At 48.2% G+C, this 24,677-nt stretch overlaps 1 protein-coding gene across 1 annotated transcript in view; it reads left to right on the forward strand.

Moving 5' to 3' along the window:
* The window catches only part of STX18 (syntaxin 18), a 559,937-nt gene that overhangs the window by 380,431 nt on the left and 154,829 nt on the right, over positions 1–24,677 (forward strand). The window contains exon 8 of the mRNA XM_069641306.1: positions 14,670–14,728. Coding sequence (XP_069497407.1) covers positions 14,670–14,728 — 59 coding nt within the window. The remainder of the gene's footprint in view (positions 1–14,669; positions 14,729–24,677) is intronic.

Genomic DNA, 24,677 nt, shown 5'->3' on the forward strand with positions numbered 1-24,677 from the left:
TTTGTGGCACCACCTGACTTGCCAGAAGCTTGACAAGTCGGACAGGACCGGACAAATTCCTTAATTTTCACGCCGAACTGCGGCCTGTAAAAGTGCGCAGACAACTGGTCCGATGTCTTAGTCACTCCCACGTGACCAGCTAAAGGAATTTTGTGAGCCAAATTAAAAAAGAACTTTCGGTGGCATTGAGTAATCACCAACCTCCTGGTGCCCTCGCCTTCAGAGTCTTCTGGCTCACTGTACAGGAGTCAATCCTCTGAGTACACTTTGAACAGTCCAGGAGCCTCGTCCTTAGCCTGCTCCTCTGCCTGCTTCCGCAGACCCGCCAGAGTGGGACACTCTTTCTGAGCTGTGAAGAATTCAGTCTGACCTGGGCCCCCAGCCGATGCGAACCCATCCAGCGAGGGTAGACCCTTCAGATCTGCGCCCACCTGGTCCTCCACCTCAGGTTCCTGCGCTGCGCCAGGCAACTCTGAAGTCACTGAGACCCTGCTACCAAAGTAGGGTCCTCAGTGGCTACTAGCCTCTTTCCCGCAGTAGTAGGCGACTCTGTAGTCTGTGGAACTGGATTAGGTGCTACTGGCCACGCTAGTCCTTCCAACAAGCCCTCTGGAAGCACTCCAGGCCCTAAGGCTCTCATAGTGTTCAATCTGGTGCTCTCTTTGGCCCTCAATCGAGTAGCCGCTGTGACTATTTCGGGATCAGGAAGATCATTGCTCAACAGACATGGAGTCTTTCACCCCTACATTGCGCTGGGTCATTTCACCTCGCCAGCTGAACTCTACTATCGCCAAGGGGCTCTTACTCTTGCCATCAAACCCACTTATGCACAAACAGGCCCAGCAATATACTGGCCTGGCTGTACACACTGCCGAGTGACAGTAGTGACACTAGCCGTGGGTTCTCGGACCGCAAGAGTTTTGTGTCCATTGGTATACACATGTTCTAGATTGAGTTGAGTGGCCTCTTCTGGAGACCTGGTACCGTTCCCACTCAGTGTAACCAATCCACATTCGGCCACTCCCTGGCCTGCTGGGAAGTCCTCCTCTGAGAGGCCCATATTAATGATGGCCTCTTCCACAAGTCCAACATTCACTATGTCTTGCTTGGGTAAGCCCTTGCAAGCAGGATCCCCTTTCCTATGGCCCAGCTACATACGCACGAAACAACCTTTGGGTGGCGAGAACGTCGGTGTCCCAGTGTTAGGGCGGCCTGCGCTTTTCTTTTCGGTGTGTACAGCTGAACTAGAGTTTTGGGATTTTGCTTCGTTCTTTTGGGAAACCTGACTTTGAATAGGATTGGGTTGGACCTTTGTCCTTCCATCCTCGTTTACTTTTTTGTCCGCCGATTTCTGTTCCAGTTTGGGTGTGCTGGCCTGAGCTTTTTTTTCTGGAGTTGTGTACTCTCAAACCTGTCGGCAGCCTTTGCAAGCTCTCTAGGGTCTGTGATAGTCTTGTCCACAAGATGCTGGTGCAGGTCAACCCCACAATTTTTCAATACATGCTCGCACACAATCAAATTGTACATCCCTTTAAATGTGTCAACTTTACCAGTCACCCACCTGCTCCGATATTTCACCGACAAGTGTGTGAACACTTCAAATGTCTGCCCACTTTTCTTTCCAAGCTCTCTGAAGCTCTTGAGATACTGTTGTGGGGCTTTACAGGACTTCATTAGGAGGGCTGCCTTCATGCTCTCATAAACAGGCCTTTCCTCAGGAGTTAACTGAAGAATTGCCTCAGTCCCTGGTGTCGATCAGGGCTGCACCCCACAGTACCTCATCCAACTCATGTAGCTGGAACGCCATCTCGGGTGCTTCAAACCAGTCAAAAATATCCTTCCCCCGCTTCATAAGCCCGTACTGTCTTTGGGGATGTGCCATTTTTGCTTATCCCGGGCACTCTGGTATGAGCCACTACTGCTGCTTTCGCTAGAGGCAGATCTGTTGGCCTCCTTCTGCTCTTCATGTACCAGTTTGCGCAGCTCTATGGTGACCTTGTCCCGCTGATCTGTTCCTCTAGCGCTAGTCTCCTCTCCTCGAGCAGGAGCTTTCTAGCCGCTACTTCATTAACAGATGGAACAATTACTGGGCCTCCTAGAGACTGTGCTGAGGCCTGGGACCTGCGGGATGCCGCACTAGCCCCTGTGCTCACTAACACTCTCGTGTTCAGAAACCATGCTTGCCCCCCCGGCGGGATGATTGGCGAGAAACACTTCTCATCCGTTCATCCTCGTCATTTCCCCCTCCGGAAGGTCTTGTCCATGCCGATACACAGGGCCTAGCCCGTCCCCTGGGGTCTTCTCCCCAACTTCCCTTGCTTCTACCCAAGCTTGGAGGCTTGTCCGCAACTTAGGTTTATTAACCTTAGTGCTGTGGGGAAGTCCCCTCTCTTGACATAAAACGTGCAGGACATCTTTGGTCATGCCTTTTACAGTCTCCATGTCAAGCTCCATGATTGTTACTAATACCTAGCAGTGACTAAACGTTGCATGGAACAGTATTTTTATCTTTGGGTGACTAAGCTGTGCGCAAGGTGCCAACTGATCCGACCGCTTGCCACCAATGAGACTAATCAACTTCTGGGGCACCAATGGTCCAGGGATGAATATCGGTTTCTAAACCATCAATCAGCCCCACACCTCTAGTACATCAGAAGGGATCCAAACAGATTGGAACACAAGTCAATTACAAACCTCCTTGTCCAATTTTTGGTAACGTGAATGGAAAGGCAGGTTTATCTCCACAAGGTCGTGGATCATTGGTTAGTTGCAACCCAGCGAAAATACAATGATAAAAGGGACTGTCCAGTAAAGGTTGTATACAAATATTTACTTTATTATTACTACAACAAACAGTTCTAGCACAGTACAACATACAACCCATGCTGTAAAGGAACACAGAGGACAGACAGTTTCACAAAGGAAATGGAAGCACTCTGGATACTGACAGGAGGGTTGTTGGTAAAGTAATCAGTCTTAATGTTCAAGGTTATTTGGTTTCAGCACCAAAGGGCAAAGGGTTGTAACTGTGTCTAGGGGCCTTTGGAGAAGGACCATGGGGGCGGAACCACAATGTACTTGGTGCTCAACAACAGTGATGCGGTTTCCGGGCACTTTGCAGCTCCTTAGATAGAGTTCGAGGCGGGAGACAGCTGCGGGTATCAGGCGGCAGGCAGTTCGGCAAGCGAGACTGGACGGATGGCTGCTGACTGGCCTACACGGTGGCTCAGGGGCAAGAATCACTGTCTCTGTGCTGGTTGGCAGATCGGGGAAGCTGGTCGAGGCGTCTCGGACGGCTCTAGTAACTTGCAGCGTGACAACAGTCCGCGGTGCAGCCGGTTGCGTTTTGAGGACTCAACCGTTTCGAAAATGTCCTTAAAAGATGGGCGCTGGTTGATACTTATGTGGCACTCCTCCTAGCTTCTTTGCAGGACTCGTGTCATCCTTTCAAGGCAGACGACCCAAAATGGAAATGGAAATGGAAGCACTCTGGATACTGACAGGAGGGTTGTTGGTAAAGTAATCAGTCTTAATGTTCAAGGTTATTTGGTTTCAGCACCAAAGGGCAAAGGGTTGTAACTGTGTCTAGGGGCCTTCGGAGAAAGACCATGGGGGCGGATCCACAATGTACTTGGTGCTCAACAACAGTGATGCGGTTTCCGGGCACTTTGCAGCTCCTTAGATAGAGTTAGAGGCGGGAGACAGCTGCGGGTATCAGGCGGCAGGCAGTTCGGCAAGCGAGACTGGACGGATGGCTGCTGACTGGCCTACACGGTGGCTCAGGGGCAAGAATCACTGTCTCTGTGCTGGTTGGCAGATCGGGGAAGCTGGTCGAGGCGTCTCGGACGGCTCTAGTAACTTGCAGCGTGACAACAGTCCGCGGTGCAGCCGGTTGCGTTTTGAGGACTCAACCGTTTCGAAAATGTCCTTAAAAGATGGGCGCTGGTTGATACTTATGTGGCACTCCTCCTAGCTTCTTTGCAGGACTCGTGTCATCCTTTCAAGGCGGACGACCCAAAGCTTAGGAGAGTGTTTGTAGGCAACAGCCTTGTCCTTCGTTCAGATACTCTCCGGCACTTCCCACCTCAGAAGCTTGCTGGCAGAACCTAGCAGAGCACACTGTGTGCTGGCTGGGTACCGCTTCTGGAGCTGCTGGACCGGTCCTCTGAGTTACGGTATCTCCCTCTGTTCGCTGGGAGATGTTTAGGGGAGGGATCTTTCTTCCCTCTTGGAACTGCTGGCCTTCCTTCACTTGAGGAAGATGTAAGGTAGATTGTACCTTCAGCCCAGGTCCAAATGAGTCCTCCTTCTTACTGCTTTCAAAGTCATCGTATGATCTGCTAAGTGAGGGCTTTAGCCCTCTTTTAAAGCCAAATGGGCCCCAGTGATAGGTTCAGGCTAAGCCTACCTTAATGAACCAATCCTGGGTCCCCACCACAATCTTCTGTTATGCATGAGGTCAGGACCAGAGTGCTCCTCTACAGGAAAGTTAACGGGTGACAACTTATACCCACGTCCCACCCATATTCCTGTCTGTTGTAGATCAAAGTGTCTCTTGATTAAAGCACAGGTGTCCCTTGAAGTTTGTGACGAGAGCAGACTTCCTGTCTCCCTCAAATCATATTATTCTCCCCTCTGAAAGGGGTATGCTCAGCAGGGGTACCTACGGTAACTAATGGACCCAGGCATGCCATTCACTGCTTTTCATACAGAGGAGTGGGAACTAGCTTCAAGTTGACACATTGCTTACCCAAGAGGGGTTAGCCACGCCTTCCTATCGCCTGTTCGGCGACAAAGCCCCTTCAACAGGTTTGCCTTAATTATCTCTCATTAGTATGCACTGACACCAGCCGAACTAAACAATAGGAAAGCAGATCCATGGAGCCTTTGATATTTTAATTAGGCTGCCCATGACCAGAGAAAGGTGTGCCTTTCCCCTTCTTGAGTTGCTTTGATGTACCCGTGGCTGTCACATTCCAGCTGAATATGATGGGGGAGGATGGCGCCTGTAGGCTGTGTCCTCCGAGAGTACACGTGACTATGCATTTCGTAGCAGAGAAAATGTTTATGGAATAGCCTCACACATTGTCGGAGGTTGATCTCCCATCAGGCATTTTCATTATCAAAACATCAAAAAAGCCCAGGCGAGCGCGCACTCCCTGTGCGGATAGTCAAATTCCTCAGAGCACACCGAACATCTCCCCCTGTCCACCTGCCCCTCCATATTTAAAAAAAAATACAACCACCTTTCACAGTTAAAATATAGTACTAAAAAATATCTTATACATTCCATCTACTTTACAGTTTCCATTAATGTAGTTATTGTCCAACACATTCCCATTAGCATTCTGTACTATGCTAATGGGAATACTGGACAATTGTATACTAGGAAAAATAAGGACAGAAACCATTTTCTGTCCCAAGTTGTTTTGTCTAGCATACAATAAGGACCATAATCCATGGACCTTCATGACTATCTGCAGTCCCCTTTCGAGAACAAGCATAATGGAAAGATCGGGATGGCATATGCACACCATCGCACAGGACAGCCCTTCTACCATGTTTACTTTTATTTTTGTGACACTCCCTCATTGCCTGCTTTCGAAGAGTCACACTTCCATTCACCAATCACTTCCAAAAACTGTACATATAACCATATCAACATGTTCAACTTCCACACACCAACTGCCACTTCACAGTGTTCTACACATCTTTTGCATCTGCATTTCCCTCATAACTATGCACAGTACTGCTATAAAGGCACATATGAATTCTGCAGTAAAAGAAGTGCATGAATGGAAGGGGGAATAAGTATGGGCAAGTGCTGATGGGAGCCCAGGACGGAAGTGCCAAGGAATGCCAAGGTGGAAGGCCACTGGCTAACTGCTGGGGCGGAGGAGTCCCAAGGGTGGAGTGCACCGCCACCAGGCAGTAGACCCGCCAGGGCAGTGCTGAAGGGTGGCTGTACTGGTGTTGACTACATATAGGGACTTGAACCTTTGAGGTTTATGAGGGTAGTCTAGTGGCCACCAGTCTCTGTGGCAGTGCTATGAGTTGGCACATAAGGGATAGAGGGAAAGAGGAAAAGAAAATCTGAGTTTTCAGCCGTTTCCGAAACGTAAGGAATTCCAGCTCAACTCTGAGAGGGGCAGGGAAGCTGTTCCATAGAGAGGCACCTTCCAAAAAGAGACCCCTGCCTCCCGCTCTCTGTTTGGAGAAGTGTTTGATAAGCAGATAATTGGAGTTAGAGGAGCAGATGGCTCTAGCAGAGGAGTATTTAGGGAGAGAAGGTTGGAGATGGTATGGTCCCAGGCCCCAGAAAGCCTTGTCGATGATGCAGAGGATCTTGATTTACATCCTTCAGCCACCAGGAACCAATGTAGAGATTTTAGGTCTGCAAATATACAATCCTTGGGCTTGAGTCCAAAGATAAGTCTTCCAGCCATATTCTGGATTAGCTGAAGGGGGCATAGAGAACAAAGGGAGAGGTTGATAAAAAAATACTGTTGCAGTATTCCAGCCTAGACAGGACCAGGGCTCTAGAGATGTTGAGCTTCTGGGACAAGGTGAGGAAAGATGGAATGCCTGTAAATTGGTGAAGCTGAAAGTGGGCCTTCTTGACAAGGTCCAAAATTTAAGGAGTGAAAGAGAGAGGAGTCAAAGATGAACCCAAGGTTTTTGGCCTCACCGGATGGGGACAGTAGACGGCCCAAGGAGGGCAGCCAGAGGGTAGGAGGGAAACAAGGCACAGGTGTTCTCCATTTTACTGTCATCGAGACAGTGATTGTTAGCCACACACAATGCCTGGATGGCGGTTAGACAATCAGGGATAAAAGACGCGGAGGAGAAAGTAGTAGAGGGAAGTTTCAAGGAAAGCTGTGTGTCATCTGCATAACACTGCAAATGAGGAGAGCGGAAGGAGATCAGGTGAGCCAGAATGATGAGATGCATATTGAACAGCCACAGCGATGGAATACAAACGTAGAGGATGCTGTGGGTAGACAGTGAGGTGGTGGAGGAGAAACTGCCCAGTTGCAGCTGGGAAGGGTGGTTATTGAGGGAAACAAGTCAGCCAATCCAGTGCCCAGTCCGTGATGCCGAAGTCGGAGCAAAGATCGAGGAGCACTGTCCTCAATTGTACTACGATCATAAATACCACATATATTTCAATGATATAATTCCACCACATTACAAATACGATGTACTCCTCCTACAGTACCTATAATTACTATACACATATTTCTAGTGTGTGTGTGGCCAGATGCTTGGGGGCATTGCCTACGATCATGCCCCCGAGGATCTGGTGACAACAACCACAATATAACTAAACCATATAACAAGTGTGTATAATACACCTTCAAATAACAACTCACCCAGATCCACCTACCATCCAAATGATGTCCTTGGACACTAAAATTGACAGCGTTTTCGGCAGCACCTGCACACCCTTTTTTCACCAATAAAAACAGCTCCATGTTAACCTAACCCCAAATGTGTTTCCCAGACTTTTTGTTCACTGCACTGTCTGAGATAGGTGGCAGCTGTTCGTGGATCCAACATGGCGACTTTTTCAAAATATCTCACACACCTCACGCTTTTCATTAACCAATCAACATGCACGTTTCATATCCGCAGGAATCATGCCGGTCTCCGATTGGACCAGACGTGTCCGCGGATCCCAAATCGGGAAGTGAGTCGGCGACCGGACACAGATATCACAAATTCTTTTGTACCTACTTTTTGGCCATTATTTAAAAAACGACTAGGCGGATTTACCCCAAATTTACAAAAGCACGCTTTCGGGACCAAGCCACCGCTTCTGGTGTGAATTTGGTGAAAATCCATCCAGCGGTTTGGGCCGTAAGCGCAAGCAACATTTCTTTTCCATTGCGTCTATGTGGATTTCCACACATTGTGGAACCTCCCTCCCTATTACAGGCCCCCCGGACGAAATTGCACCAAGCCCTTTGAATTATGTTCTCCATATGTGTTGGTGCTCTGCTGGCCATTTTCTGATTAGAGGGGTACAATAGCCAATGTCTTCACTGGCGATATTCCATAGTCTTTTCAGTGGTAATAAAAGGTGGGGAGTCTCTGTGGCCTGGAAGTCAAGTAGCTTGCTTATTCTCCACCTGCGCTCCATTTTTGGGACATAGTCTCCATCATGAGAGCAATTTCTGTTGGCTGGTTGTTCCCTCCTGCTCCCTTGGGCTGACCTGTGCCACTTGCTGGGTTATTCTCTGCTTCTGTCGCCTGCTCATTGCTGCAGAGTTTTCTGCACCATGGGTCAGCTCTCTAGTCTCTTCCTTGTTGGGCTTTCTTTGTATAGATCCTTGCTGGGATATGGGTTTGAGTCCCTCTACTCCGCCCCCAACTGTCGCTAGTCAGACCTAAACCTAGCAACCAAACGCATCTATGCACCTGCCATTCCTTGGCCGAATTTCCTGCAGCTAGCACTGTTGGTGCCTGTGCTGGTTCCATCCTCTGGTTCCCTGGGACCAGCAGTAGTAGGATTTTGACATTCCCTCGTCTACAGTTTGATCTCCATTGTCTGGAGTGGGTTTTGTGCTCACTTCTGCCAACTCATCCTGGCATACTTATTCTCGACATTGGACTGAAACTGTGCATTGGTCGACCCTTCTGATGTCCCCTGCTGGATGGCTGCCTTTTCTGCTGCATGTGTGGGATACGTTTCCTGATTTTACTCTCACTGCAGCTGACGCTGATGGGCTTGACCCTACGATTTCGATTCAGAGAAATGATAGACACTTTTGGAAACTAAATTACTTGCATAGGTACTTACTGAACTGAATAATTTTCCCTGGTCCCCCATAGGGCCTTCAATGTTTTAGAACAAATATTTGTTTTTTAATTTACCATTGATTCCTTACAGATTTTAGTGTAATAAATCACTGCAGTTCACTCTCTGCATCAATAATCATGTTATTACAGAACCCATGTGTGGTTACATTGTTTCAGTCTATTTCTAGGGTGAACTGTGATCCATTCAGGCCCAGTGCTGTATTTCTAATTATATTTATTGTCTATTTGCCCTTTGAGCCTGTTTTCCTAGATTGCTCTGATCCTTTTCTTCCCTCCTTTCCTGGAAACAAAAAGGCCTAGAATAGTTGCGAATCCTTTATTGCATTTCGTGGAGTTACATGGAATTCAGGTTTAGCCCTTTGTTTCTGTAGGATTGTTGGTGTATTTTAAAGTACGCAATTGAAAGTCTTTTGATCCTTAATACAATTCTAAATAAATGTATATTGATCTGTACAGGATATTATTAATGGTGTATTTTATTGTATATGTGTAAGGGACTAATTGTACTTTACCATCTCATCCCCCCTAAGAGTGAAGCCTGACTGCACTGTTACACTAGCCATTGAGAGTTTTGGTCTAACATGATGGTCTAACATGACCTGTTCTTCCTTTGCCTGTCCCTCACTAGAGGGCTGTGGAGCAACCCCCCTACCAAAGACTTATTTTAGTTAATAAGCCCCACAGGGTTGTGGGAAAGCTTCTTCACTGTCCCAAGTTAGATTGGGTCTGGCATGCTAAACATAGCTCTATATCCTCAGGCTGCTTAACTCTGGACCTTGGGTGAATAGTATAGGAGGGGCTTAGACAAGCAGTGGTGGGACGGGGATACCACTGTCGTCTGTTCTTCTGAGAGTAAATCTGGCTGAGGAGGGGACAACATTCAAGATCAGTATATACTGTGTACTACTGACCTGTGGTTTCCTTTGGAAGGGAAGTGGGTGTATTTTTCCCTGACTTGAACCAGTGTGTCATTGTTGCTTCTGCAAAAACTCATCTGCTCTTTTGTGAGATGTCCTAGGTTGGATCTCTGCAGCCTTCTCATCACAGTTTTGACCACCTCCCCCTTTGATCATATCTCTGTCCAACTTCTCAGCCACCCTTCCTGCAATCCTCAATTACTGCCCTCAAGACTCTCTCAACCTCTTCTTCTCTGACCTTAACCTCTTCCTCGAAACACTCCCAGCTTGGTACCCTAACTTCAGCATGGGTGACCTCGACCTCTCCAGTATGATGAACACCCATCATGTTCAACTTGCCTCCACTCTCTCTGACAACTCACAAGTCAACTTGCACAACTTTCCCACCCATAAACAAGGTATTACTTTTGACCTTCTATTCCTATCTTTCACCTTGGTCTCCTCTGCTCTCTCATTTTGCCCCTCCTAATCTCTCCACTTACTCATTCACTGCACCATCTTTATACTCCCTTCCCACCACTCTTTGATGCCCCTCCCTTATCTATTAGCCAATGTAAATTCAAGCTTGACTGCTTGGTTCCCCTTTCTTGACCAATTTAAAATCTCACTTCAAGCTCCATCTCACTCATTTTCTCATGCCATTAAAAACTCACCTTTAATGAATTTAACTCTGCTTGGTCTACCGTCTTTAATGATCATTTCCTTTCCCACTTCTTAACTCCCTTCTACCAGCACCCTCAACCATGGTTCTAGATAGCTATTCAGCAGCAGAAGAAACCATGCAGTGTTGCCTATTCTGCTGGCACAAAGACTGACTCATGCCCCCCTCTGCTCACAGCCTACACACATGATCTATTGACCCTCAGCACAGCTCTCGATGAAGACAAATCCTCCTATTACACCAATTTTGTTTGCTTGCCTTTTGCATCCTCGCAAAAGTATCCATGGCCCTCTAATCTGTGCTCCCCCTCCAAGAAACACTCCATCTACTCCTTTCTCTGTGGACAAATTTGCTTGCCACTTATATAATATCACCAAAATATGGAACAACCTGTCCATCCTTCTTTCTTTCTCCCTCTCCCTTTCTCATTCTCCCTTCGTCCCATCTCCTCCCACATGCTCCTCTGTATCCCTTTTCTCCTCTACCTCCCCCGCTGAACTCCTACTGAGCCTTCACTCTGCCAACCCATCCTGCACTCCAATTGACCCCTTTGCACCACAAACTGCTAAGGAACTTGAACCTTTCAACTTCAGCCATCTTTATGCTCTCTTCAACCTATATCTCTCACCTGGCATCTTTCCAGCCTGCAACATACAGCCACAGTCATACCTCTTTTAAAGAGACCAACTGCCAACCCCAACAACTCTGTATTTTAAAGATATGGCACCCTTCTTCCCCATCCACCGAAAACCCTTTAAGGTTGCCTTCAACCCAATGATCAAATAGCCTAAGGTACGCCTATTTGCAGAGATCCCCTCCCCCATCCCTCCTCCATTCTGGATTCCGGTTCAAACTCCACTGAGATTGCTCTCGCCCACAACACATACTGTCTCACCACTATCCACCACTCTCATATCACCTCTCCTTATTCTTGTAAACCTTTTCGGAGCCCTTGCCACTGTGCATCACCCCCTTCTACACATCTTTCTCTCCTTAGCATCAAGGACACTGTTCTGAACTAGGTGTCTTCCTATCTCTCATCACTTCTTCTCCATCTCTTGGAACTCTATTCCTCCTCCAAGTGGCTCCCTGTGGGTATTTCCTAAGGCTCAGTCCTAGGCCTGCTATTTTTTACCGTATTCAACTCACCCTTTGGCTTCAAGTATCACTTCTTCACTGATGATAGTCATATCTTCTTCTCTGTCATCTACTCCCCCCCCCCTGTGATCCACCAAAATCTCAGCATCCACCACTGGATGGCTTTATGCTGACTCACTTTGAACTCTGCAAAAACTGAAGGTACGTTTCTCCCTGCCTGCAGCGACAACCTCACTCTTCCTTCTCTGATCTCTTTGCCCCCTGACATTCTAACTCCTCTCCATTGGCTCACATTCATGTTTGACAGCAACCTGAAACTCTTCTAGATCATTATAGCCACAGCCAGACTTTACCCCTTAAACATCAGAACAATCCACCCATTGTACATGCATCACTCAACCAAAACCATTATCTCCGCTCTTGTGCTCAGCAAACTGGATTACAATACAAAGTTGCTTCACAGTCTACTCCTCTACTCTTTTCCCCCCTTAACACTAGCCTTCAAATTTGCCACACACACCCTTTTCAATCTACCCTGATCCTTCCTGACCTCTCTCCAGTCACCACGCTGAATGGCTCTTCAGGAAAAATCACTCCCTCCTTAAATTTCTGCTACTCTTCCAAAAATCCATTCATGGTCTTGCCCCCACTACCTCACTGATTGCATCTAAGTTTACTCTTCCTCTTACACTTCTCACCTTGCCCTAACCTCTTGCACCCCACTGCTTTCGTACCTTCTCTTCTTGGCCTACTTCACTGGAATGCTCTTGCCTGGCTGTTAAAGCCATCTGCGCCAATGAACTCTTCAAAACATGTCTTAAACTACATCTGCTAGCGAAGGAAGAATACAAGTCACACCCTCTAACCATCTTATATCAACTACATACCCTACCCACCTCCCTGGCACTTTGCTGCCTGGACTACTCTCTGCAAATTCTAAATATGTACATTCTGGCCTCTGCCTCTGAATGTTAAACATACTATTGTTATGTTCGACTGTCGCTGGTATTCTTTCTGCTCCCTGGTTACCTCATTCAATACATCAAGACTTCAATGTAAAGGCACCTTATTATATAAGTCATTTATAACGTGCCTGTACACAAGTGTTTCTAGGTACAACAAGAATGGTGGGGGGGGGCGAAGGAGGATAAGACAGACGATCTTACTAGGCCTTGTGTCATTCATATCGTGCAAGTGCGAGAGCGAGAAGTGCCAGGGGCAAAGGGGGCAGGAGAAGTGCGAGAAGGGGAAAGGGGGCGGGGGAGAAGTGCCAGGGAGAGGGACTGGAAACAGGGCAGCGATGCTCAGAGTAAGTGCAGCAGAGGGGCAGCGCAGCTCTGGGTAAGTGCAAGGAGGCAAGGGACTGTAGAAGATAGTTACAGCCCCTAGTGCGTGGAAGCCACGAGACAGTGCAGGGGTGACTGATCAAGAGAGAGCCTGGTACCCAGTGAGACCCTGAAGGTTGCCAAGCAGCCAGTCTGTGCGGCAGATGGGAAGGTCAGCAGGGGAGGGAGAGAGAGAAAGCAGAGGAGAAGAGAAAGGTTTTGAGCCGCTTCCGGAACTTCAGGGGTTCCAGCTCAAGTTTCAGAGGGGCAGGGAGGCCATTCCAGAGGGAGGCACCTGCAGAGGAGAGAGATCCATCCCCCACTCTCTGCCTGGAGAAGCGTTTGACCTTTCGAGAGTTGCAGGAAGCTGAGCGAAGAGCTCAAGAAGGAAGGTATTTAGGAAGAGCGTGTTAGATGCAGTGCGGGCCCTGGCTCCAGAAAGCTTTGTGGACAATGCAAAGGGTCTTGAACTTGATCCTTGCAGCCACCGGGAGCCAGTGAATGGATTTCAAGGCTGGAGAGATACGGCCCTGGGCTTGAGGCCAAGGATAAGTCTTGCAGTCCTGTTCTGGGTTAGTTCCAGAGGGTGGAGAGCAGCAGAAGGCAGATTGGGAAAGAGGCTGTGACAGTAGTCCAGACTAGAGAGAACCAGGGCTCTGGAGACAGTGAGCTTCTTGGGGAAGGTGAGAAAGGGAAGAGTACCTTGGAGGAGGTGCAGCTGTTAATGGGACTTCTTGGATTTCCAAGATGTGTGGCGAAAGAGAGAATGGAGTCGAAGATGACAACAAGGTTTTTTGCCTCAAAGGTAGGTGAAGGTAGAGGGACCAAGGAGGGCGGCCAGAGTGAGAGAGGGAAATCACGAGCAGGAGTCCACATGAGAAGGATCTCCGTCTAACTGGCATTAAGGCAGAGAAGGCGGCACACCAGTCCTGAATCGCAGATAGACTGGAATGAGCAAGAGAGGATAGCAGGCTGAGGGGAGCCTGAAGGAGAGCCAAGTGTCATCCGCGTAACATTGAAAGTTAGAGGAGAAGCTAGAGATCAGGGAGGCCAAAGGGGCCAAGTAGAGATTGAAAAACAAGGGTGAGAGTATAGAGCCTTGGGAAACGCAACAGGTGGAGAGAGGTGGCAGAGAGAAATTAACCAAGTTGGACCTGGGAGTGGCGGTCCAAGAGGAAGGAGGTCAACCACTGCAGGGCCTGATCCGTGATGCCCAGGTATGCTACTACTGCCTCAACTGTCTGTCTGTGTTTGCCTACTCTGTAAATTATTTCTGTTCGAAACACCACTCAGGTTCATCCTTAACATAAATTCAAGACTCAGGACTCAAATTCATCATTGAAATTCATAATTTGCAGGAGAATGGGGAGAAACCCCACTCTCAATGCACTTTCAATATTTAAATAACTTTAAAGCAATCGGCATGTGTTCCATAGTCCTCTAGAATCACTAATTTGCTTTGTAGGTAGCGTTGTCTGTTTTGAATAATGAGACACATCTCCACAACTGCAAGGACGCCATGATAAAATGCATTCATAAAGCTTGTGAGCAGCAAATATGTATGGCCATAGATGAAAGTCTTTGGCTGCCTATTGCGCGTCATCCTCACCACATGTCTAATTGTTTGGATTTGACATGTCTGGAGTTCACGCTATTTGGAGGTAATCTGAAACAATCTTCGATATTAAGTTACAGCCGCAGAAAACTAGCCGCGTTCTCTGCACAGAATACAAAATAGGAAATGTTTATGGAGCTTACATTTTTCTCTGTGCACCACGTTGTAAATGATCACGTAAACGTGTTACAGGCTGATTTCAACCATGTTTTATTGCATCTCCTTCCCAGTTTGAACAAGAAAACCAGCGACTTGTTGGTGAGATGACTAGCCTTTTTGATGAAGTAAGGTAAATACGTTATTTTGCATTAGTTCATATTTTCGTTCTCCATTAGCTCCCATTGCTGTGGTTAAATTGTCACTGCTGTTTAGCATTACTTTCACATTTTATAAAGTATTTCGTAATGTTGAATTTCCAGCAAGTAGATGAGTGACATGTTCAAAGACTGTTTATGGCATTATATTTCATCACATTGTCCAGTGACGTTTAAGTAAGTGACCCCTAATGTAAATGTGATTCTCCTAATTAACTGGCATAATACAGGAGTTGTTAAGATTTCATAGCTTTTCGGCAGCTTTTTGCTACAGTAGAACCACGATCACGACATGCTCTCATGGGGAGATATCCAACAGAAAATAGTGGCAAATGGGATTTGTCCAAGATCAAATAGGGAGTCGGCGCTAATTGTGAACGTGCGCCCAGAAGGCATTTCAGCACAAAGGCTAACAACCAGATTTTGCAAGATAAGAGCACTATTATACACATACTTAGTCAAACCCAAGCTCGACAAGTTCCACTCCGTAATTGCTGTTATAGATACTGGATGCCCTAAAGGCACTTATTTGATGTGCAGCACAGGCTCTGGATCTGATAATTCGTTGATGTCACAAAAAAGAACTTGAAGACAGCACTGATACCATCAAATTAGATGGCAGTTGTGCCACGTAATCCTGCAAAGTAATACAACAGACTGCCACAACAAAAACGTGAATTACTTATACATAATAATCCCATAATAGGAGTACACAAGGAGCAAAGTAGAAGGAGCACTTAATGGGACCGAACGTAACTCACATAACCAAACTAAATAAAAAGTACACCACACAAAATATACTGGAGAGAATCAAGGCAGCCTCAGGAAAAAAAATAAATGAGGTAACAGTCTATAACTCCTCACATCTCCAAGGGAAGGAGAATGGGAATGAGGACTGGAACGGTGGTCGCAACTTTCCGGAATATATATACATATATATATCGCCCCCCCTTCTTTCAGGAGGCAGCAGAATGGCCGTTCTGAGACAGAGCTGGAAAGGTGTTGGAGAGCGGAATACAGAGATGTAAGCAATCTGGAGGGGGTGAAACGCGAGACCCTAAGGAGTAGTAGGAGCAAAAGGGGTTCCAAACTGAGCCAGAGGATACTCTGCTATCCAGAGACATTTGAAGGAACGTTGTTTCATACAGGACTTGAACTATGTAGGGGGCCAGGAGGCCTAGAGACACTCACTACACCTGTTGGGTACACAATCATCAAGTCACCACATACCTGCAGTTCTGGTTTTCTGCGTGCTGGTGTAGGTTAAAGAAGTATAGTGGCCAGTCTGCAGTGTGATCCCACTACCACCCTGATGAAGTCAGTAGGAGAGAAGGACCCCCATGGTGGTTGCTAAGAGAAAACCCCTGATATGTTAAGCCCTCAGATGAAGGTCACAGCTGATGGGGGATAAGAATGCTACTAGTCATTCAGACAGGCAGGACTAAAGACGATGGGTACAAAGAGAGAGTCAGAAAGGAAGGGAAGTTCCAGGTAGAGAGCGGTGACTGGAGACTGGAAAGGGGCTTGGAGAGGTGGCAGGAAACGGGCAAGAAGGAGCACAAGGCAGATCATCCGCAATAGTCCACACTAACATGTGCTTTGCGACACATCAGTACATGTCCCGGCTTCCTTTTGAAGCAGCTCTGTTCTTGGTATGTGCTAATTCCGGAACACGGCAGTGCCGTCTTGAAATGACATCACAGAATTGCGTGTCAATAGTGTAGGTCATCTTGTGGACATCACATAGTGGATTACTACCGTGGCAACTATCTTTGGATGGGCTAAAACAGTGATGGTGATTCCGAGATGGACCGATGCGCCATCTCCTCCCGATGGACCAACTAAAGGAGTGGTACATGACAACTTGTACATTGGGTGGGAAGCCCTAAGGAAATGTTTTGAACATTCTTATTTGAACTGTATATAGGATGAAAAGCCCAAAGAAATTTGATGGTGATCATATTGGAACTTTGCTGAGGGCGTAAAGCCTCATCTAATCCAGATACCGGACAGCGGGTGCCAGAAACCAGCCAAGAATATATAATTTGGGCAGAGGGCCCTTAGGATTTTTTATTTTTTATGTTTACATTAGATGCTTTTCCTTTTTAGTCCTAGTGGCGGGGATCAGGCTAGCTTAGGTTTCTAGATAGTGGACAGACTTTATTTTGTACATCATCCTGATATGTACCCTTTTTTTTTTAAAACATATTTTTATTCGTTTTCACAGGGTTATGCAGAAAATAAAATCGACATCGGTGATCTCCCCAACTTTCCCCCACCCTCCCGTCCCCCTCCCCCCCACGGAAGAAGTTCTGATCTTTTGTGTTTTCCTTTCGGGAACTTTACAAGCTGTATATGTCCGAGGTTCTGATGTTGTGTGGGCACCATTGTGCCATGTAGTCAGAGTTCAGGTATTCCAGTACCGGTCCCCACTCCTTCGTAAAAGTGTTGCTCTGGTCCTGTAAGTGGTTCGTTATCTTTTCCATTGTCATTTGGGACCAGACTTTTTGCAGCCAGGTGAATACCAGTGGTGGGTCTCGTCTCTTCCAATTTTGTGCAATCGTTGCCCATGCCACGATTACCAGGCCCATAAAGCTCCTCCGTTGGGATTTGTTTAGTTTCTTGGCCTGTGGGTCTTTGAGTCCGCATAGCCACACTTTCTCCCCCATCTGGGCAGCCTCTGGAATTATATTGACAATTTCCTTTTGCACTTCACTCCAGAAGTCCTTCACTCACTGACATTCCCACCATATGTGCTTCCAGGTGCCCACATCCGAGCACCCCCTCCAACAGAGATCTGAGGTGTCCACGTACATTGATTTTAGCCTCGCTGGGGTATAGTGCCATTGGGTAACTATTTTCCACCACATTTCCCTGGTTTGAACAGCCCTGGTAAGTTTGGGGATGTCCGCCCACAGTTCCTCCCATTGCTGCCTGGTCACTTCTTCCCCCAGCGTGGCCTCCCATCTCCTCATGTAGGTCCATTTTACTTCTTCCTCTTGTGTGTTAATATATTTATACAGTGTGGACACTAGCTTTTTGTCCCCTGGATTGGTCACAATATATGTCTCGAATGGTGTGAGGTCCCTCGTGGCCGCCTGGGAGACCTCTGGTGTGCTCAGCCAGTGCTTTAACTGTTCATATTTGAATCTGTCCGCTTCCGTTAATTTCCACATACCTTTGCATCCTGTGAAGGATCTTATTTCTTTGTCTATGAACATTTCTCCAATCTTTCTACATCCTGCCGCCTCCCACCTCTCAAATCCGCTTGGTTCCTGTCCTGGGGGGAATTGTGGGTTCCCGCAGATGGGAGTGAAGGGGCCCAGTGGGGTGGTCATAGTTCCTCTCTTGGTCTGGTCGTCCCAGGCTTTCAAGGTGGCCCTCAGGATTTCACTGATTCGAAGGTTCTCGTGTCTGTGTTGTTTTTGTTTCCACAGCAGATCCTCCAGGGGGGTTCTAGCAACGCCCTATCCTGGGTTACCCAGATTGTCTGTTGGTTCTCCCCCAACCATTCCCTCAAAACCCAGAGTTGGGCTGCCTGAAAGTATTTCGTGAAGTGGGGTAGGGACATTCCGCCTGCGTTTATTGGTGCCATGAGGATGGCTCTAGCTAACCTCGGAGGTCTCCTGTTCCACACAAACTGTGAAATGGTCCTGGATAGAGTTCTGAAAAATGAATCTGGGACCGAGACTGGGAAGGCATGGAAGTAGTAGAGCACCTTTGGTAGTATATTCATTTTTATGGATTGTATTCTTCCCCACCATGAGATCCTTAGGGGGCTCCACCTATCTAGATCCTTCTTGATTCTACCTAGTAGGTGTATGTTATTATTCTGATAGATCATGTCTACCCTATGCATGAGTGTCACCCCTAGGTACTTTATGCCTCCCTCTACCATTTTCAGGTTTAGCGTACCCGCCACTGTTTTTAGTGCTTCTTTGTTCCCTGCTAGGAGCATAATTTCTGATTTCTCCCTGTTGATCTTTAGGCCGGAGATTCCCCCAAATTCCTCAAGTATTTCTGTGGCTCTCTGCAAGGATTGCACTGGGTCCTCCAAGGCTAGCAGCATGTCGTCCGCATATGCCATAACCTTGTGCTGCCTGCCCGCCATCTCTATCCCCCTCACCCCCTGTGATTCCCTTATCCTAATTAGAAGGGGCTCCAAAAATATAGCATATAATAGTGGCGAGAGGGGGCAGCCCTGCTTCGTACCCCTTGTAATCTCCACCCTTTCTGTGACCTCTCCATTTACTGCTATTCTGATCGCAGGGGAATTGTAGTTGGCTTTTACCATATTTATGAATTGCTCCCCGAATCCCATGTGTCCTAGTGTCTTGAAGAGGAAGGACCATTCTACTCGATCAAATGCCTTTTCGGCATCTAAGGAGTAGTGCTGCGGATTTGTGGGTAATACCTATTTTTTCTATCAAGTGGGTTACTCTTCTTAAATTATCCTGAGTTTGTCTACCGGGGATGAAGCCTGACTGGTCTCTGTCAATTAATGTCGGGAGGAGGGGTGATAGTCTGGCCGCCAGTACCTTCGTGTATATTTTTGCGTCCAGGTTTATTAAGGCTATCGGGCGATATGAGCCCGGGAGAGACGGATCTTTGCCTGCCTTGTGGAACACGAGGACCTTCGCCTCATTCATGGATGGAGTCACATTTCCACTGTCCTTGAATGTATTTAGTAGCCTGGTAAGTATCAGAATTAATATATCTGCAAATTTTTTATAGAACGGGGCTGTATAGCCGTCCGGACCTGGTGCCTTTGAGCTTGGGAGACTTTTGATTGCCCTTCTAACGTCCTCTTCCATAATCTTTGATTCTAGGGCCTGCTTATCCCTTTCTGTTATGGTCGGTATAGGGATGGATCGCAGGAACCTATCTTGTTTCGTTTCGTCTGGGTTCTCTGTTGCATATAGTCCTTGATAGAAGATTTTAAAGGCGTCCCCGATTTTCTTAGTGATTGTGTGTGGGTTCCCTTGTGCGTCTTTGATGTTCAATATCGTCCTTGCTTTCTGTTTATCTCTGAGTAGTCTCGCCAGATATCGGCCGCCTTTGGTAGCCTTGATGTAGTATCGCTGATTCAGGTAGAGGAGGGATTTCCCTGCTTTTTTGTTGCGGAGCATCTCTATTTGACCCTGCACATGCTTCATAGCTTTCTTGAGGCATTTTGTGGGATGAATTATGAGCTCCCCTTGAATTTCTGTCAATTTCCTCTCGAGTGTCCTTTCCCATTCCTGGTGCTCTTTGTCTTTGGCGGCTTTTAACGCTATTATATGACCCCTTGTTACCGCCTTAAAGGCTTCCCATACAGTTCCCAGTGGGACTTCTCCATTGTCATTGTGTTCAAAGAATTCTATTATTTTGTCCCTTAGTTCCTCCCCCTGAACCTGATCTGTTAATATGTCGGGGGGCAGTTTCCATTTCCAAAGGCCTCTCCCATTGCCTGGGGTTTGAAGATCGATCCACAGCGGGGCGTGATCTGACAGCGCTATTGATCCCTTTTCAACTCCCTGGATCTTCCCAACTAATCCCACTGATACCCAGAAATAATCTATCCTCGACATTGTGTTGTGCACGTGCGAGTAATATGTGAATCCGCTTTCTTGTCCCTTCAATTCTCTCCAGACATCCCTCAATGACATCTGTTCCATCCTTTGCCTAAGTTGCTTGGATGGGGCCCCTTGTGCTAGTGATCCCCCCGCACTCCTGTCTTGGCCAGGGCACCAGGCCAGGCTCAGATCTCCCCCCATTATTATCTCACCTTTCGCGAAATCCTCCAGTTTCCCCAGGGTGTCTCTAAGGAATCCGTCTTGCCCTGAGTTTGGCGCGTATATTGCCGCTAGGGTGAAAATATGGCCCTCTACTGAAATATTGACAAAAGCGAATCTCCCTTCCCTGTCCACTCGGGTATCCACTAGGTTTGCCATCAAACCCTCTTTTGCTGCTATCAGCACTCCCGCTCTTTTTCCCCCTGCATTTGCCTGCGCCCAAATCGTGTAGCCACTGAGGCGTACTTTTTTCTTATCTAGGGCCTTTATATGTGTCTCCTGCAGGAGCAAGATTTCCACTTTCTCCCTTCTCACCATAGCCTCCATTTTTTTCCTTTTTACCGGAGAGTTCAGCCCCCTTATGTTTTGTGAGAATATTCTTATCTTCCCCATCTCTTCTGATCTATCATTTCTTGCATCGTTCCCCCATACCATTGCCTCTTCCTTCTTCCTGTGCTCCCTCCCCCGGTCCCCCCCAACTCCCCAACTTCCCCTCAACATTTAACCAAAATACAACTTCGATCCCGAGGAGGGCCCGGGCCCCTAAGGTTGCTAGGGCGTTTCGCCTATCGCTCCCTGCCCTCTCATAGCTCAGGATCAACTGTGCGGGGATTCCTAAACCCCAGTCCATCCTACAACCTCAGCGGGGTGCCTCCCGATCCCTAGTCCCCGCCGGGCCTGATATTTTAGTGTTCCGAGGTTTACTGTTACTTTCTCTTCTGGCCTTCCCCTCAGTGCGCTGTGCCTACCCGTCATCACTTTTCTCTTTGGTGATCCCCTGATGATGATGACGTCGCCCTCCCCCCTCCACCCTTCCTCCTCCTTTGGCGAGCCCCCGCCCATCCACTTAGTCTCTTTTGCGGGTCCCAATTTGACCTGGCTGTTCTCACTTCCGTTTCATCTGTTTGCATGTTCAATATGTGGAGGCCTTCCTCATACGAGGTCACTCTTCTCCGTTTGCCCTCCCACTCAAATAGTAGGCCGAATGGGAATGTCCATTTATATCTGATCTCTTTCTTCATCAGTTCCCTCACCAGTGGGCCCATCTCCCTTCTTTTCAAGAGTGTCACAGAGGCCAAGTCCTGGTAGAGTTGTATATCCACCCCGTTCATCCTTATGTGATCCAGCTGCCTTGCTTTCCTCAGGATCAGTTCCTTTTGCGGGTATGATGTCAGTGCCGCTAAAACGTCTCTTGGTCTCTCCCCTGGGGCGCCTGTTCTTTTTGGGCCTACCCTGTGGATTCTGTCTATCCCTATGTCTTGTGTTTCTTGGGCCTCGGCTATATCTCTGAACACCTCTTGTATTGTGCTCTTGAGGTCTTTGTCCGAGACAGATTCTGGCACAAACTTAATGCGAATATTGGATCTGCGGGAGCGATTCTCCAGATCTTCACATTGTAATTCTAAATTGTGAGCGAGTCTCAGCAGATGTTCTTGAGTTTCACTAATCTGCTTCGCCTCCTCATCTAGATTTTGTACGATCTTCTCCACCGTATCCGTCCTTTCCTCCAACTTTGCCACATCCACTTTCATCTCCTGTATCGCCTGTTTCATCTCATTCCTGAGGGAGGTAAATTGGTCCTGAACTGTGGACATAAATTTGTCTTGGAGCTCCACGAACCAGGCCCGCATATTTTCCTTTGACGGCGGATGGAGAGTGTTTTGATCTGAGGTGCTTGTGCCCATTGTGAGGGCTTCCCCTGGCCCGTCTTTTCGGGGCGCCGGTGTATCCGAAGACCACATTTGGAGGAGACTTGAATCCTGTTTGTGGGTTTGGGGTGTAGATTGGAAGGCTCCCCCCTTCCCCTTCGACCGTGACATCTTGACAGATTGCGGGGGGTTTTGCGTTTCCTTTGGGTGCCTCTCCGATGTTAGCCGGTGTACGGTTACTGGCTGGGGTTGCGTGCCTTTGCTCTAAGCACTTTTCTTTGCAGGCTTCTTCCTATGGGCGATCCCCTTTCATCCCTGAGTGTGGAGGCGGCTGTCAGCCGCGGGAGCTGTCACATGCCTGTGCTGGGTCGCCCCTGCAATTCCACTGCCCCCCCCCCCTCCGCTTTAACTCCTTTGACTGTGGTGTAGGCAAACAGGGGGAGGTGGGGTCTCAGGTCCCTCATCCAGGTAGGCTACGGGGGCCCCCACCGTCTCGTTCACCTCTGATGTCCGCCACCCTCCGTGTGCTCCTCTCCGTCTCCCCAGTCGCTCCTGGGTCCCGCTCTCCTCGTCCGGCGCCACAAATCTTCCAATGCCTGTCCGCGGCTGTGGGGGCAGCGGTGCAGCGCTCCTCGCCCCAATGCCTCCTCCGCAGTTCCACCTTCAGATTCTCGGTTTCCCCCTGTGCACTGGATGGGGCACCCGCTTATCTCGCCGCAGCGGGTGGGGCGGAGCTCCACGCGAGCACCGGGGTTCCCACACCTCCTGAACCGGCTCCCCGGGGCGATCTATGCCGCCCACATCCATGGGGGATTCGCTCCCTATTTCATGTTTTCACTGTCGCTTCTCCAAGCAACAAGTTGGTGCTGATCTCTTTCTTCAGCTGGGGTCTCCCTCTGGAACAGCCTCCCTGAAACTTGTGGAGAACCATCTCTGGTTCCGGAAGCACCTCAAAACCTTTCTCTATGCTCCTGCCTTTCTCACCCTCTCCCCTGCTGAACTCCTTGCTGAAACTGAATCTGCACTGGTTACCTGGCCACCCTCTGTTCTCGGGTCCAGGTCCATCTCCCGCCAGTCGCACACACCTGCACTGCCTGCCTGGCAACCCCGTACTTGGGGACTGTTTCTGTATCCCTACAGTCCCACTACCAGCACTTGACACCTGATGTCTGCACTTACCTTTGCACTTGCCACCTGCTGGCTTTTACTTTACTTATTTTTATTCTATGCCCATGTACTGCACTGCCCCTTACCCCATCCCATGCAAGTGCGCAATCTGAATGACACCTGGCCTAGTAGGACCGTTGTCTGTTCTCCCTTTGTTCCCCCCCTCCCTTGCCTCGTTGCGCCTTGAAACACTTGTGTACAGGCGCGTTATAAATGCCATATTATGTCATATAACACTCCCCAGGCGGAGAAAGCACAGGTAGGTTGGACAAGGATAACAGATCTATGGCAAGAGAAGGGGGGGCATATAAAGGACAGGAAGCAGGAAGTTGTGGATTGTTCGGGTGAGGTCCGAGGAGGTGTAGGTTGTGGACCAAGAAACCAGCAGGAGGAAGGATGGAGTAGCAGAGTACGGAGGCGATTTCTGTTTACTGTTAGATGGCGTTTTTCCACGTTCCAATAGGATGGTTCCAAAGATCTGTAGCAGGATGAAACAGACAGCACAGGACAGCAGCCACAGCAGGTCCTGTGGTGACAGGAGACCCCAGGACACAGCAGAGATGGTCGACAGAAAAGTTCACACCCAACAGGCGGCAGCAGGAGAGGCAAGTGGCAGTGAAGAAGAGTCTGCTTTAGGGAAACACCACTTCATCTCTTTCTACAGGTTAGAAGCTACAGCAGCAGGAGTGATGGGCCATGAGTTGACAACCTGAAGAGTCCAAAGCTGCAAATAAGGATGCTGACTGATGCACTGACGAGGCTTTGAACAAAGTAGGGCAGCCCACAAAATGGCCCTACAACGCTTCTTGCTGCTTTCCGGTACCAGGCTTCTCATGCAGGGATCTGGACTGGTTGGTCCTACCTGCCCAAGGATTGAAGCACCTACTAGGGTTTTCTTGGATCCCTACAAGAGAGACAAGGCTTTACCAGGAATTGACATTGGCAATCCTTGTTGTCTTCAGTGGTAGTCTTCTGGGTCTATGGTATGATGCTTCTCTTCTTCGAGGTCTTGGCTCCAGTCTATCTGGGGAACGGCTTTGGAACTCCTCCTTTTAGCTGAAATTTGAGCTGGGGCTGCTCCGGCCTGCCAAGGATCTGCACTATTCAAACTGTGAAGGGCTGTCCATTCAACATCTTTCCCCAAATCTGCCCAGCAACAGAAATCCCCTAGCTGGATTGTGGATTGGGACAAGACAGTCCCATCCCCCATTTACGGCAAGGATACACACACCTCTGCTTTTCCTGGGAACTCCAAGCTGGAGTCTGCAAAAGTGCATTTACATACCTGAGAAGATGGGAAGAACGACAAAAAAACAAGATGGCCAAATGGCAGA

The sequence above is a fragment of the Ambystoma mexicanum genome, chromosome 1q (assembly GCF_040938575.1).
Source record: "Ambystoma mexicanum isolate Mex_15411 chromosome 1q, UKY_AmexF1_1, whole genome shotgun sequence".
Taxonomy (NCBI): Eukaryota; Metazoa; Chordata; class Amphibia; order Caudata; family Ambystomatidae; genus Ambystoma; species Ambystoma mexicanum.